General features: G+C 39.0%; 1 protein-coding gene across 1 annotated transcript; it reads left to right on the top strand.

Annotated features, from left to right (window-relative positions):
* Window positions 1-763: 763 nt before the first annotated feature.
* Window positions 764-11,379, top strand: yipf5 (Yip1 domain family, member 5). Its single transcript, XM_036587837.1, has 6 exons — window positions 764-856; window positions 2,401-2,520; window positions 3,837-4,012; window positions 7,695-7,840; window positions 8,936-9,117; window positions 9,972-11,379. The coding sequence occupies exons 2-6, from the start codon at window positions 2,411-2,413 to the stop codon at window positions 10,132-10,134; spliced, it is 777 nt and encodes a 258-aa protein (XP_036443730.1). The 5' UTR covers window positions 764-856; window positions 2,401-2,410; the 3' UTR covers window positions 10,135-11,379.
* Window positions 11,380-15,237: the final 3,858 nt, after the last annotated feature.

Here is a 15,237-nt window from a genome sequence, read left to right as displayed (position 1 = left end):
TTTTACTCTGCAATGTATTTTCAAACAATAATAACTTTTGCTATACTCAACTAGCCTCAATATATCCTTTTTTATGCTCAATTTCATTCTCTTCTGCTGGTTCAGCACCTGGGCTGCTTTGCTGTTGCTCATACCTCCCACATTCATGCTTTAATATTTTATTTTAGACCAAAGGAATCCACAAAAAAAGAACAATCTTTCTTTATGTAATGCTGATATTGGTCAAATAGTCATAAATCTGAAAGAAAAAAAAAATGTTCTTTGGGGACTACTTTGCCTTACAACACCCTGCATGCATCCCTCTGCTAGTAATGGGTTAAAACAAATGGATTAAAATACATATTAAACCATAATCTTTTCACAAAACTGTCACAAAACAGTGTTTCAGACCACAGACAGCGTATATCTAACCACTTGGTGTAATAACTTTCTGTGAGGGAGCTTGTAGAGGTGGATGTCTGTTTCCTATCACCACCACCGTGGACAATTTGACTCGGTACGTTTCTCTAGAACAGAGCCTTTCACACCAAACTGCTCTGAATGACTTTGTTTACATCTCAACCAGTTCAATCATAGCAGTTCCCCTTTAACCGTTGTAGGAGCTTCATTATTTCTAGTTTAGTCTTTTAAGTAACGATACGTTTGCGACTATATAGGTTTTTAATAAGCTTTTTACATTTGTTCTTTGTTTTGGTGTAGCATAGCGCAGTACACACTCCCACCTACAGAGGGCGAACGTTACTTTTTTAAAGTGTGATTTTCGGTTCCGTCCATGTGAACAGGCGCAGTCGGAAACGCTGTAATTATTTTTTTCTTGACACGTAGTTAGCCGAGTTGGCGGTTCTCTCCGGCACAGGTAAGACTGCTGCGACACAGCCTTACAGGGAAAATAAAGGCATATTATGGTGCAGAAGTGTTTTATACATCTGCATTTTCGTGTGCACGTCTATGTAGTTCTTCGCGAGTTAAGCTGTAGGAGTGACTGTTAGCTTGGCAAACAGAAAGTCAGTAAGTTAGCGTTAGCTTCCTAGCAACTGTAGGTTAACTAGTTCCAGTTTTATCACGTTTTTATTCTCGAGGCTCTTTAAACCAGACAGACCGGTTAAATCATGTTGAATATGGCATTGTGTCATACTGTCAGCACTTTACTGCAGGCCGTTTTAGCTTAGCAACGTTACTTTGTGTTGGTAATGAGCTTTTCCTGCTCGTTAGACACACCTAGCCAGAAATAACTGATTTAACTAGGGTTTTGGCTCGTTTTTATGGAGACCCTTTCAACCAGATTGAGGCTTTAACTTATCCTGCAGTTTGGCATGTTATGCGCCTAAGTGTGACAGTTTATTCGCTGACGTGATTGCTTATTCATATAGCTTAATTTGCAGTGTTACTGTAATGGCCAGTAGTAACATTAGACACTCGCTAACTTCCTAGCCTTCAGTATTGTTAACTTTCAACAAGTTTCAACATAGCGTTTTTACCCAAGTGGTCAGTCTCTTTACTAGATAAAGCACCTTCCACCTTTTTTTTCTCTCCAAAATTTCTGAATAGTTCAGGCATTGAGATGTAAACAGAGTCATTCGGAGTAGTTTGACGCAAAATGGTGCATTGAAGAGAAACTTACAGACTGATTTCATTACAGTGGTGGTGAAAGGAATCAGGCATCACAATGTCTAAATTTTATTTACTATCCAAAGCCACCAGTGAACTTAAACATGTCTCCTGAATTTTTATATGTAATGTTAATAGTGATAAAATAGTCATAAATATGAAAAAGTTTTCTTTGGGGCCTATTTTGCCTTACAACGTCCAGCTGTATCCCTCCACCTTGAATTGATTAGAATAAATGGATTCAAGTACTATTTAAGCCACCAAAAGACTAGATTCACACTAGAAACTCTGAAATTCACACTGAAAAATGGTGTTCCCCTCTAAATTATCGGTTTCCAGAAGCTCTGTTGTACCTTCATTCCTTTAGCCAAATTAGACAGTGTTCTGGTAGTGAAGCTTAAAGCTTAATGAGAGAGAATAAACATAGACACTCAGCAGCTTTTTTTAGCAGCAGTAATTCATCAAAGTCGTGGTGAATAATGCAGTGAGTCTCTGTACTTTAATCACCATGATATTTTACTTTGGCCTTCAGCCTTTGTTCTCATCTTTTCACTAACTAGTTATCTTGTTGTTTTGCATAAGTCACAACATAGCAGGTTATTTTCTGTGACTAACCTACTCTTAACATGCTGACATGTTATGCCATTACATATGGCAAAATTTCTGTCACAGTGTCAATTCTGTCCCAGTGCCAATTGCCACCTAGTATTAACTTGCGTTTGTTGTTTAGGAACAAAACGTGACAAAGTGTCTTTGTGCCATAGCTAATGTTTTTCTTTCTTTCCTTACTAGGGAGCTTGCAATGTCAGGATTTGACAACTTCAACACAGACTTCTACCAGTCTAGCTATAGTGTAGATGACCAAAGCCAAGGAGGATATGGCTACAGCAACACAGAGGACCCATACAACAAGTATGTTTCTTCAACACTAAAGCAGCGGCAGCTACAGCCTCCAATCACACACAGAACAATGCTTGATGGAGTACTGTATGATCTGCTTTAACATAATGTTTAGCATAAACTTATATTGAGCATTTAGCATTGTTTATCTTCATTACTATCTGGTGTCAGCAAGAGGAGGATAGAAACCAAGACTTAAAACGGGAACCACTCAAGGTTTCTTCATGCATCACTAGGGACCTGGATCTGGATTTTTAGTTTTGTAAAGCAGATTTTTGGCAATGGCACCACACAAATGAATTATGAATTTAATTGAATTTACAGCATCACAACATAGAACTGGTTGTAAAATTGTATGTAAAAGAGATGGCAGTGATGTAATTCCAGATAACTCAAGTTATCTGTGTCAGGCCGATATCAGCAGAAGATGCTGGATCTGAGAAAAAACATAGATTGAATCTGATCCAATTCTGTAAAAGATGTATTCTGAAATAGCGCACACACAGTGGTTTGATGTTAGCTCTGTATTTATTCATGTGTGGTGGTAGTGTTTGAGTAGGTTTAATATGATTGCCATCTTATTTGAATTGCTTTAATTAATAGTAGCTTATGTAAAAACACAATAGTTGTTAAATAAAAAAATACCAGGTTGGTTATTGGTGTCAGCCAATAAGTTAGCCTTTTAGTGATTTATCGAGATACAATAATATAATTTGAACTTTTTGTAATGCCGATAACCATGTCTTTTTTAAAAGGCATGGTAGAAGTAAATGTCCTACTGCTACAGTCATTCTGCAAAGCACACACATGTATACATATAATCTGAACAGTATTGGTAGACCTTCATGTTTAAATTGTAGTTCAGTTTTTACTGTTCTACTTTTAGATGTTCATCTTAAGTAATGTGTCTGGCTCCAGTCCTTGTGGGCCAAAACACTGCACACTTCAGCACACTGCCTCATTAAACACACCTGATTTAGCTCATCGGCTAGTTAGCAAGGTATTCATAATTCAGAGCATTAGATTAGGGTAAACACATCTCAGCAGCACTTTGGCCCAGTTTGATATGTCTGTATCAATTTAAAATAGCTACTTTTAAAACATCTTCAAAAAGAAAATCGGATCATTTATTGGTGTGGGCAGATACTAAGGATTTTTTTTTGGTTTGGAAAGGACCTCATGAAGTGGCCATTGAACGTAAGTTCGGGCTTCGTTGCATAAGCCCTAAGAGAGCAAGGGCTGAACTAATTATTTTGTCTTTCATGTTCTGTTGAATAACATCTGTTAAGCTGAAACATTTATAGAGTGTTTATGTCTTCTACGCACAGGCAATATGGTCAATATGACTATTCACAGCCTATGGGATATTCAGCACCCCCAGGGATGATGCAGCCGCAGCAGCCCTACACAGGCCAGATCTACCAGCCCACGCCTGCCTTCACACCCGCCTCCTCACAGTCCATGTACAGCAGCAGCTTCGAGGATGAGCCACCACTGTTGGAGGGTAAGACAGACAGGTTTGCTTTGTCTGTGATGGAGGGAAGTTAAGTTTTCGGAGGCAAGATCTAAATTTCGTACTGTGGTAAAAGACACAGCACAACAAGACGCATCATCTGTCTGGCTATCACAACAGCCTTACTGACTGTGACAGTGTGTGTATTTATGTATGTGTGTGTATGTAACTCATGAGAGAATGTGTCTAAAACCCCCTTTTGAATTCTCACATGTTGCTTAAATGCATTGTCAGCAATAGGGATGGGACAGTTTTTAATACCTTTTTAATGATACATAGAGGTGTAAAACCCAGTGAAAATCATATTGTTTTAAATTTTTGGAGTTTTGATAATCATGTCTGATTATTCTCTTGGAAAGTGGAAGTAAATGGCCTACTGCTACAGTCACCCGGCAGAACATTCGCCAGTACACATGTTCGTGCAGGTACAATTTGAACAGTAGGAGTGTCAGTTGTAATTTCATTTTTATTTAAATTATGAGTGTTTATTGTTTTTTGATGAATTTGAAAATAGTAGCATTTTTGAGTCAGGAGGGGAAAAAAAACAACCAAAAACATTGTGTTTGTGTGCTGCTGCAAGTCAACCTGGAAAGCCTGAAATAATTTAAGTCAGAGGTGTCAGGCCGGATCTCTCAGTGGTTTTTCAGATCACGTAATATGTATTATGTACATACATACTTTGTGTTAACACCACACACCTCAATTGCAAAATCAACATTATAGTGGTGAAGATATGATGACAGTAGTAGATAATTCACGTCTTCGGAGTCTTGATAGAGTTCTCTTTGAGAACACTTAACATGCTCATGCTCATTCGTTCGCTCGGGGAAGGGGTCTGAAGCACAATCAGAATGACGACAAAACAACAAAGTGTTCTTCCATGCATTGTTTGCAATTACACATTTCCATAGTCAAAGTCTCCAAAATCCTACATAGTGTAGCTTTAATAAATCTTATGGAGAGTTGCCTGTGGTGAAATCATTTCGGTGTGCTTTAGTGTTATAAACATTATTTGGGGGAAAAAAAGCATATTATAACAATATTGTTGACAGTACCTTGATATTGGGCATAGATGTGATTTTGTCACTTTTATACCATCTCTTCTATAGATGCTAACCATAAGAATTACCTTTTTAAGTACCCTACCGTTGGGAGAGTGCAGTTCTTTTCCCTGTTGATGTCATAGCCAACCATGTCCAGAAGTATAAAAGTGCATAATTGGCCCCTCCCTCTCCCCCCTCATTATTCCACACAATGTAGTTAGCTTTCTCTTTCAAGTGCATTGAGCTGTCCTAAGATGTTTTGAGAAGATGCAGTGACTTGCTTTATGTGTGTCAGAGAAAACACATATCAACCTTCAAGCTTGGCAGCATTGTGTGATGGAAACCTGGCTAGCAATTGGGTATTTTTTAGGATTATGGGTTAGTGTTTTCCTGTATTCTGCCTTAGCTTGAGACATCAAAAAGAGAGTTCAGCATATGCAGAGTTTGAGTTCCAGAGAATGCAGCTGGCCGTATCAGGACAGGAGGACAGCAAAATGTCCCTGTCTCCAGACACTTAACTGGCATGCTGCCCAATTGAGCATCCATATGGTTGCATAGCAGAGAGGTATTAAACAGTGCTGCACAGCCTCTTGTTCTGATAGAGAGAGTATAAAGCCACAGTTAGACTCGCCACAGTAGGCTTATCCAGATTCTACAGTGGGATGGAGTAGGGAAAGATGATGATTTATCATTGCTTCAGGTGCTTGTGAAACACAGGTCATCGTTTTAAGGGAATTTGATTGGCTGAGGATGGGAATTTGCTCTGGCTCAGATTAGTTGCTGAGAGTCGTGATAGTAATTTATCTAGGGGCAGCACTGCTATTGTGTAGTAATTCCAAGGGGGTTTGTTTGGGGGCAGGAATGTTCATTTTTCACTTGAGCTTCACCTACACAGGAGCAGGTTAGGTATAGAGAGTTGCCATAGTAATTTATCTGGGGCAGCTTTGCTCTAACCTGCTCCTAGTCTGTGCATTCCCTAGAGAGTGCCTTGTTTTTAAGTAGGGTGTGTATATATATATCAGCTTACACACTTGTACACATCCAAACCTCATATTATAGGCTTCTAAGTTTCTGTGAGGTTACGTTTCTGACGTTCCACATCTGTTTTTTGTGTTCATGCTGATCTTTTTGAATTTGTAATAAATTACGGACCATCCTTTTCATGCCAGTGCAGACCTCTTCTCAAACATGCTTCCTAGCAGTCAGTCATATATTTGCAAAGTTCAGGCAAGAAAATTCATAACACACTGCCAAAAACCACAGCTTTAAGAATGACTCATTGCTTCATGGAAGCTCATAAGCTCAGCCAGAGGGCATATTCTGTGTGATCTCAGGCCCGAATCCCTGCACCCTTTAAGGTAGGTAGTCCTAGTTAAGCCAGGCTGTCCCAATTCCTTGTTACTGTGCTTAAAATGGGTCACAAGCTAACAGTTCCATTCAGCAGAGTAGACAGAGGCAGCGCAGGGCACTTCTTATCTGATCTTATCTAAACTAAAGGTGGAGTTTCGACCTGTTTTATTAATGACTTATGGTGTTGTGTGTATGTATAGATCATGTTTATCTGCACACAATCACTAAATGCCTTTGGAGGTTATATTTGGCAATATGTCAGTAGTTTCCAGGGACATGTCAGACAAAGCTGAAGGCAGCATTTGAGAGGGTTGGGTTTTTAGTATTTTCAAAACAGATTGGTGTGCAAAAAAACTGGTTGGGCAGTATAATAGTAATAAGATACACCACAGAACAGGTTTAATTTTGCCTTTCTTTTCGTATGATGCCAGTTACAGTTAAATGGCTGCATCTTGCTATGTCAAAAACATCTTTACACTAAACTAACAAAAATGGAATGGCACATGGGTTAGGTTTAAGCAAACAAGCTAGTTCAAGATTGAAAGAAGAGCATTTCTCTTGCTAATTACTAACTGTGTTTGTCTTTGACTGGCTGTTTAACTGACAAACATGTCCAACCGCAGACAAATAGACCACAGACCATTGAATACATCTCTTGCATTCGCGACAACTTGCAACCAACTGTATGCAAGGGTGTTTAAAATGCGAATAGGCAGTAAGAACGGAACTGACAAAATCTCAATAGTTGAGGCCAGTTTACCCTCTTATAGAGATGTTCCATGTAAGTGTAGAGGAATCATCTGAGGCTGAGACTAGAACTGGATGTGTTCTCTTAAGAGCCGTGTACGCGCTTAAACGTTAAAACATTGAAGCAATTGAAACGTTGCATGATTTTGATGCACTGCCACTAAGTCAATGAAATGAATGGGATCACAACCTAAACCAAATCAGGTTTTGGAGTATTTCCAAAGCCCTGTCCTCTTTGGCTTTGAGGGTTGCTTGGTCTAAAGCTCAGATGTTGAATGTTTTTCCTTGTCTGAACAAATCTGAGTGTAGACTTGGAATGAAATATGCAATCATTTGTCCAATCAGATGTAGCAATCATATTGTATTTTTTTTTAGTCTTTTGTTCAATAAAATGAAGCCTTTAGTGGCCTCATGTCATGTTGCATTATTCAGAAAACTTGTTTACCAGTATGAGTCGGCTTCCAGCTTGACCCAGTTTTGACTGGCTTCTGACACAGTGTGGACATTGCATCATTTCCCCTTTTGCCTTTCAGAGTTGGGAATCAACTTTGACCACATCTGGCAGAAGACCCTAACGGTGCTGCACCCACTGAAGGCAGCAGATGGCAGCATAATGAACGAAACAGATCTGGCTGGACCAATGGTGTTCTGCCTGGCCTTCGGGGCCACGCTACTGCTTGTAAGTAGCACTACTGTTGACTCAATACTGGAGTCTTATTTCTTGTTAAGGTGCTGTCCGAAAGATTGAAGGCCTTCACTGGGACAAAGCAAACTAGTTTGGGGCCAGACAGTAATGTAGATGTTCTTCATGGTTTTATGCAGCCCGCAAACTACTCTGAAATTTTTTTTTATTAGTTTGATCAGTAAGGCCTAAGAAAATAATACTCCAGAATAATGGAGAGGTTGCAGAATAGACATCATTTTCATTCCAAAAACAACTTTTGTTCAGTACATCAGACATAAGCCAAAAATGTTTTTGGAATGAAAATGATGTCTATTCTGTGACCTCTCCATTGTTCTGGAGTATTATATTCTTAGGCCTTACTGATCTATTCTAAGCTTAAGGATGCACCTTTTTCATGCACATATCTGCTGATGCCAATATATGATATGTAGAAAATGAACAAAACAAAGTAGTCCAGAATTGCATAATAATTTTGCTCTTCCAGAGTACAGTAAATCATTAAATATCATGTTTTTTGTTTTTGTGTGTGTTTATGATTTTGCTTGGTTCTGAGATGATTCCAGTATCATCTCTAGTTCAGCTGCTCTAAATATGCTGGAATAAACATATTTCTTTATCTATGTTACGTTGAACTTTACACTGCAAAATCTGCCAAACATTGTCAAGCTAAAACATTGTTTTTGGTGACATTACAGAATGTATAAGCAACTCTACAAACTATGCATTTCATCGTCGGAACAAAATCTTTTATTGCCAAATTTTGGGATTTTCAGGAGAATAAAAACTGTTCTTAACTTTTAATGAATGTTAATAGAAAAATATGTTTTCCGAAGTAATTTTGGAGTAATTTTGTATTGGTCCAATTATTGTGAAATTATCACACAATGTAAATGGCAGCTAGTGTTTATGAATTGTTTAAAAAAAATGGAGATACAGGTTTTGCCATGGCAGTGACGATATACTAGTTAGAACCAATTTACTTTTAATCTGGTTTTAAAAACCTGTTGGGTTTGCATTCCTGTTTTCTGGCACACAACAGAAACAGATCTGCTGTCAGTGGCTGCTCATGAATCTCTGTGTTTGTTGTAGACGGGTAAGATCCAGTTTGGCTATGTGTATGGGATCAGTGCCATCGGTTGCCTGGGCATGTACTGCCTCCTTAATCTCATGAGCATGACGGGCGTCTCTTTCGGCTGTGTGGCCAGTGTCCTGGGCTACTGCCTGTTACCCATGATCCTCCTCTCCAGCTTCGGTGTTCTCTTCTCCTTACAGTAAGTAACTTTTTGTCTATAAGCTAACAAGCTGATCGGGTTGTTAGCATTCTTGTAGCGTCATGATGAGGAGAAAGAGGTGTAGTCAGAATGTAAAGTGACCATGGAATACGATCTCACATTGCGATGACTAATGCAAGCAATGCTGCAAAGTTAACTACAGCTTTGTATTCGATTAAACAAGGCACGGGTCTGTAGTTTTGGGTAGGTAACTTGATTAAACTTGATTGCTCAATTAAAAAACAAAAAAATGTTTTAAAATTAATCTTCTCAGTTAATCAGCAGTTATTAGTTAGCATGATGATGTATATTTTAAATTGTCTTACTGGTCTCTCATGGCCTCACAACCATGATGTGTATTTTTTCCATAGAATTTTTATGCATTTTATATCCTTTTTTTAAGCATTCCACCTTCCTAGATCATCTGCAGCACTTTAGAGTCCTTGCATAGTTTTTGTCCATTTTTGTTTGGCTTAAAAAAACTTCACTGGCTGAGCTGCCAAAATAATCTAATAAAATAAAAATAATACTAATATGATATCCTAGACCATCCTAGTTAGCTAGCTCTGAATGTTTTAAGATCTTTTAGAATAATTTGTGTCCTGCAAAACCTACTTAGGTACTAACTGTAAGAAAACTTTATTTCCTGAATAAGTCTCGCTAAGCATAGTGAAAAGGGAACAGAAACTTTGAAACTGAAGTTCTTTGGCTCCAGTTTGCAGTTTGGTCTGATCCTATTTAAAATATATTCAATGCAATCCATTTTTTTCCTTTGAAAAATGCTGACACAAGAAAACCTAGTATAGAGAGTTTAGAATAACTCAGCTAATTGAACATCTTTCTGTGTGTTTCAGAGGCATGTTGGGTATCGTTTTAACAGCTGCTATCATTGGCTGGTGCAGCTTCTCGGCTTCCAAGATCTTCATCTCCGCTTTAGCAATGGACGGTCAACAGCTGCTGGTTGCATACCCCTGCGCTCTGCTCTACGGAGTCTTCGCCCTCATTTCTGTATTCTGAACTCTACCAAACTTACTCTACAGGACATGATGGCCCGCCAACATACTTTTACTCAAGGACCACTTGGTTATGAAGTGCGTCAACAAAGCCGCGATTCAGCCAAGTCGAAAACCTCCTCCCCATGTAACGCATTCCATATTTGACATCTGCCAGAAGGAAGTGACCGCTCCTTAGTTTTTCAGCCCCACCAACTTTAAAGACTGTGCCCAGTAGAAAAGCAGCATTATCTAAACGTCAATGTAATCAGTTTTATTTGTTTGTAGCTTTCTTTTTGCTTGAAACAGGGAAGAAAATAAAATTTTCCTAGCACAGCCAGAATTTAAAACTGAGAAATGGACAATGAATAGTGGAATGCATAATCAATACACACCTCAGTCCTCTGCCTCGTAATACGCGTTTTTGTGTTGCGTTCTGTCGTTAAAGAAAATCGTTGACACTCCGCGCGTCTCACTCTCAGCAAGTGTTCGAATGATGAGTCTTTCTTGACTCAAAATCCACTGAATATGCATCGATTGTTCAGCTTGTGTTAGTTCAAAGGCTGTGGCCAGTTCAGAGTGCCGAGCATGTGATAAGGATCACGTACACAGTGGCTGCACAGTGGCTCACTCGCTTACATGTTCATGTGAAATAGTACACTTAGGGGCTTTTTTTATTATAAACAATGAATGTCATATTTTACACATGACCTGCAGATAAAAGGTGTTGAAATGCAAGATGCCTCTTGGTAATTCAAATGACCTTTCAGTCCCTTCATATCAGTACCCAGGCCTTTAAACTTCATCTTTATTGGATGAATGAACATCTGAAAGCAGGGCATAAGATCTTTTCGTTCACTAATGTTCTTGAACACAGTTACCACAATGTTTTTGCACTTGTTCATCTATTAAGATCGAAGTGGGGACATGGTACAGATGATCAAGAGCTGTTCAGTCGAGTATCAGTTTGTTCAGTCCCTGTAAAAACTGAGTCATGCATAGTTTGGAAGAGCTTTTCTCCCTCGCTCTTTGTTCTGTATACTGTAAGAACGGGGCTACATTGTACTGCAGAAGTCAGGGAGCCAAGGCCACGTTCTCTGTCTGCCCGCTATATTTATACACAGTGTAATTTGTTTTTGTATATACAGAGAAGTCCAGTGGTTTATATCTATCTTGTCTTGTGGAAAGTCAGTGATTGGTTGGTTGGGTGTTCCACTTGTGTTGTTTCACGGGCCATTTTACCAAAATAAACGGACAAGTTTTGGTTGAACATGTGTCGGAAGGCCCTTTTTTGTCTTGAGGTGGTTATTTCTCAGCTGTTCTTAGTCTAGACTTTTGTAATGACAGCCAAGTAGACCCACACAACGGGGCACTGTTTACTACATTATGTCAGCGTATAAAGTGGGCGAGGGTCTATTTTGTGTACTGAGGCGTTCTCCAAGCCCAGCTGGGAGAATGAGCTCAGCTTCGTTCAGTGCATTTTCTCTACTTTCTCACGGCTATTCCAGTGCAGACCCTATTACGCAACACCTCGGAGTGCAAGGACTTGTCTTTTTAGTGGTCACTTTAGTTTGTAAGGTCCCATAGACCACATGTTTAACCCAGTCTTCAGTGACCAAGATGAGTTTCTGCTCTGAACCTTAAACCCATAGTATTAATAGACTTCTCACTCTTTTTCGGTATATATTAAGGTATTATATTTTTCGGTTATATTAATTTTATTAATACAAATTTGTGAGACCATTCTTTCTGGATACTGTTACATAGCTTGTTTTAATGGGATTGTGTTTTTATTTTTCTGTCTTTAAAAAACCAAAGGGACCAAATATACCTTTCATAGGTTCACAGAAACCACATTTCCAGAAGGTGACCGTGCTGTTTATTTTTCAAGTTTTATGTTTTTCAAACTATTTGTTTTATAAACAATCTAAACCACCCAGTATGGTTTTAGTATTATGCAAAAGTCAGAGACCACCCCTCATTTATTTAATTTCCAGTCAAAAGACCTACTACAAGTTCCTGATTTTCTGGAGGTATTTCTGAGGAGATTAGATGTAAGATATTGCACTTACAGGAGGAAGGGAAAAGTCAAGTCAAAGCAATGTGGAGCAAATGTGATTCCTAGCAACTGCACAAGACCTGGTAGACCACCAAGACTGCCACGATCAGATAAACAGTCCTTAAAGCTTTCATCTTTGAGAGAGAGGAGAAAATCAAGCTCCACTGTTGCTTCAGATCTGGAAAAAAAATCCACAGATGCTTGTCCATCCTTCCACTGTGAGAAGACAACTCAGCTATATTTCTGAAAAGTTCAAACCAAACACAGAAGCTGCTGGTGTTCTTAGAACAATGAACTGTCCACCCCAGAGTCCAGACCCTAACGTCATTGATTGTGTTGTGTGGGATTACTTGAATCGTGAGAATCAGAAAATGCAACCAACTACTAAGACTGAACTTCGAAGGTGTGGAAGATATCTCTACAGGTTTCTGAAAATTGAAATAGAGTCTTCAGAAAAAAAGTGGCTACAGAAAATACTGAAACATTTGATATTTAGTTGGTAGCTTAATAATTTTCTGTTACATATGTTTTGTGCTTTTCTTTTCCTGACACTGAAAAATAAATAGTCTGTACTTAATAACTGCTCTGACTTAAAATTAAATAACTGAAGCATTGTCTCTGAATTTTGCATAGTACTATACATTGCGGTTAACTGTAATGTTTTGGGTGGTATGTATAGTGTGCAAACTAGAAAATTAATATTGTTGTGTGACACCAATACTGCTAAACTGATAATGGGCCTTATTCACCAACTGTTCTTAAAAAGAAATTTCTTCTTAAAACCCACTAACGCAGTTTTCACAGAGATTCTGACATTCACCATGTTTTCTTATTTGGGATTTGTACTTAGGTAAGAACAGAATCTACACACACTCAAGAGCACAAAGGTGCAAACAATTCTGTGGTTTAAGAACACGTTATGAATCGGACAGTAGGCTTTTTCTTAGGACCTTTTTCAAGATCAAATTTAAGAAAGAACTTAGGAAGATATTGCTGAATGAGGCCTAATGAGCGTACATTGTCCAGAACTATCCCGGCCCTGTACCTGGCTAAAGTGCGTTAGGAGTTGGCCTGGATTGACAGTCTTTTCCACAAACAGCGCTTTAAAGAAATGTCCTTTGATCAGAGTTCTAAAGGGCTACAGAACTGGACATTTTGGTGTCCTGCTCAAACAATTCTGATGTGGCTTGCCAGTGAATTCTCATGAATTGAGTCAGCTGGCTCCAGTAAAACGCTAAACTCTTCTTGCTATCGGTTGTATGGGCAAAGAACTCCTGCGGCAGACTAAGATTTGGCACAGCAGGTTTTCAAGAGATGAGGCTAATAAAAGCCATTAAAACCATGGGGGCTCCACTGAGAATGATACTTAGCAGCCAGTCACAGTAGTCAGAAGAAGCATTTTTCTTTTTATCGTTTCTCTCCGGAAGACATCTTTTGGACTCCACCGCTTGGAACCGTTTAGATCAAGTGAGGAGTCTCAAAATAACAATGTAATCCACACGTACATTTGGATAAATATTTTCCCCCAAGTTCACAGTGGGAGTTATGCAAGGAGCTGAGCTGTCATGCGATGCTTGCTGTGTCTAAGCCATAACTGGCCCCTTCTGAGTTAGGCTTTGGACTCTGATGACTAGAGGCCTCCAGCATCTGGTCTTGATGAAGGGCCTTTCTTTGCAGGGCCGGTTCATGCACCCAATTCTTACTCACGCAACTAAGCTGGTCCTTTGCCAAATGGAGGCGTCTGGTCTGAGCATGCAAGCCAAACGAGCTAATCACAACGGTGGTGGTTTGGGCCTTAAAGATTGTTATATCAGCTTACCCTTGTGTTTTGTTGCAGTTGCTAAGGGATGAACATTTCAGGTTAGTTGAGGACACAGCCTCCTGCAAATAGGGACAGTGCCATAACAAACATGGAAATGTCAAAGATTTCACAATGTGCTGTTAATTTATCAAAAAATTAACGACAAAAAACAAAAAAATGTCTTGAGTGCTGGGTTCCCTTATGAAAGGGAAATGCTAGAGTTATTGCCTACAATATATTTTTATTTATTAAGATGTTTCTTTCCCAGCTTTGCTGAAAGAACTCCTATGTAAGACTAACAGTCTTAGATGAACCATCTTTAGACTCCCTCATGAGGAATTGCATAACTTATTTCACATGCTAACTATCTGCTAACTGTGAGCTAGGTGTACCTGTGATGTTTCGTTTAAATGAAACTTGTCTGACCCATTTCTAACAGCGAGATGGCAGTTAGGTTAACTTTTGAAGAGAAATACTAGATTTATTGTGTACATTTCAGAGATTTTTATTCATTTTAATTTGTATACTGTAAGGCTTATCTCACATCCTTAGCTATCTTTCTATCTGCTCATTGCTAACAAAGTGCTAACCTTCAAGGTTTCCTTTAACAGAACTCACCAAATCCATCTCTAACAGGAAGACGTATTAATGGGCAGCTAGGTTAACTTATGAAGGAAAATACTGATTTATTGCCTAAACTGTTGATATGATATGAACTTCACTAAGACTAATTGTCTTTTAGTTGAACCCACTTCACTGATGAGGAAACTGTATCACTAAACTCACATGCTAACTGTGATGCTACAATGTTTCCTCTAAAGGTATTTGTCCAGTTTAACAGTGAGACTATTAGTTGACAGTACGGTTAACTTAAGGTGAGACGTACTAGATTTCTTGTGTAATATTATTCATATTAACTTATATATTATGATAAATTTATAAGTTAGCTCTCTATCAGCTAATTGCTGACAAAGAGTCTGCACGAGGGTCTTTGGTCTAAGGTCTGGTCTTAGATTAGATGAACACTCTTTGACTTCTAATGAAGCCCATTAGATGGCAATGTTGAGTCAGTGACTGTTCCAGCTCTGTCTGGCTAGATCTGATCATGGTCATCCACAGCAGAAGTTGCATAATGGAGGCCCAGCTGGGCTGCTTGATTGACAACCCTGTGAAAAGAGCTTCTCTGGCAGAGTGATCCGCAGAGGAACCATCAAAAAGCTGTCTGCTCCTTTAGTGCATAAAGATGTGCTGTGATGACAAAGCTACAG

This window comes from Colossoma macropomum, unplaced genomic scaffold, assembly GCF_904425465.1.
Source record: "Colossoma macropomum unplaced genomic scaffold, Colossoma_macropomum, whole genome shotgun sequence".
Classification (NCBI taxonomy): domain Eukaryota; kingdom Metazoa; phylum Chordata; class Actinopteri; order Characiformes; family Serrasalmidae; genus Colossoma; species Colossoma macropomum.
This window is presented reverse-complemented; position numbering and strand designations above follow the sequence as displayed.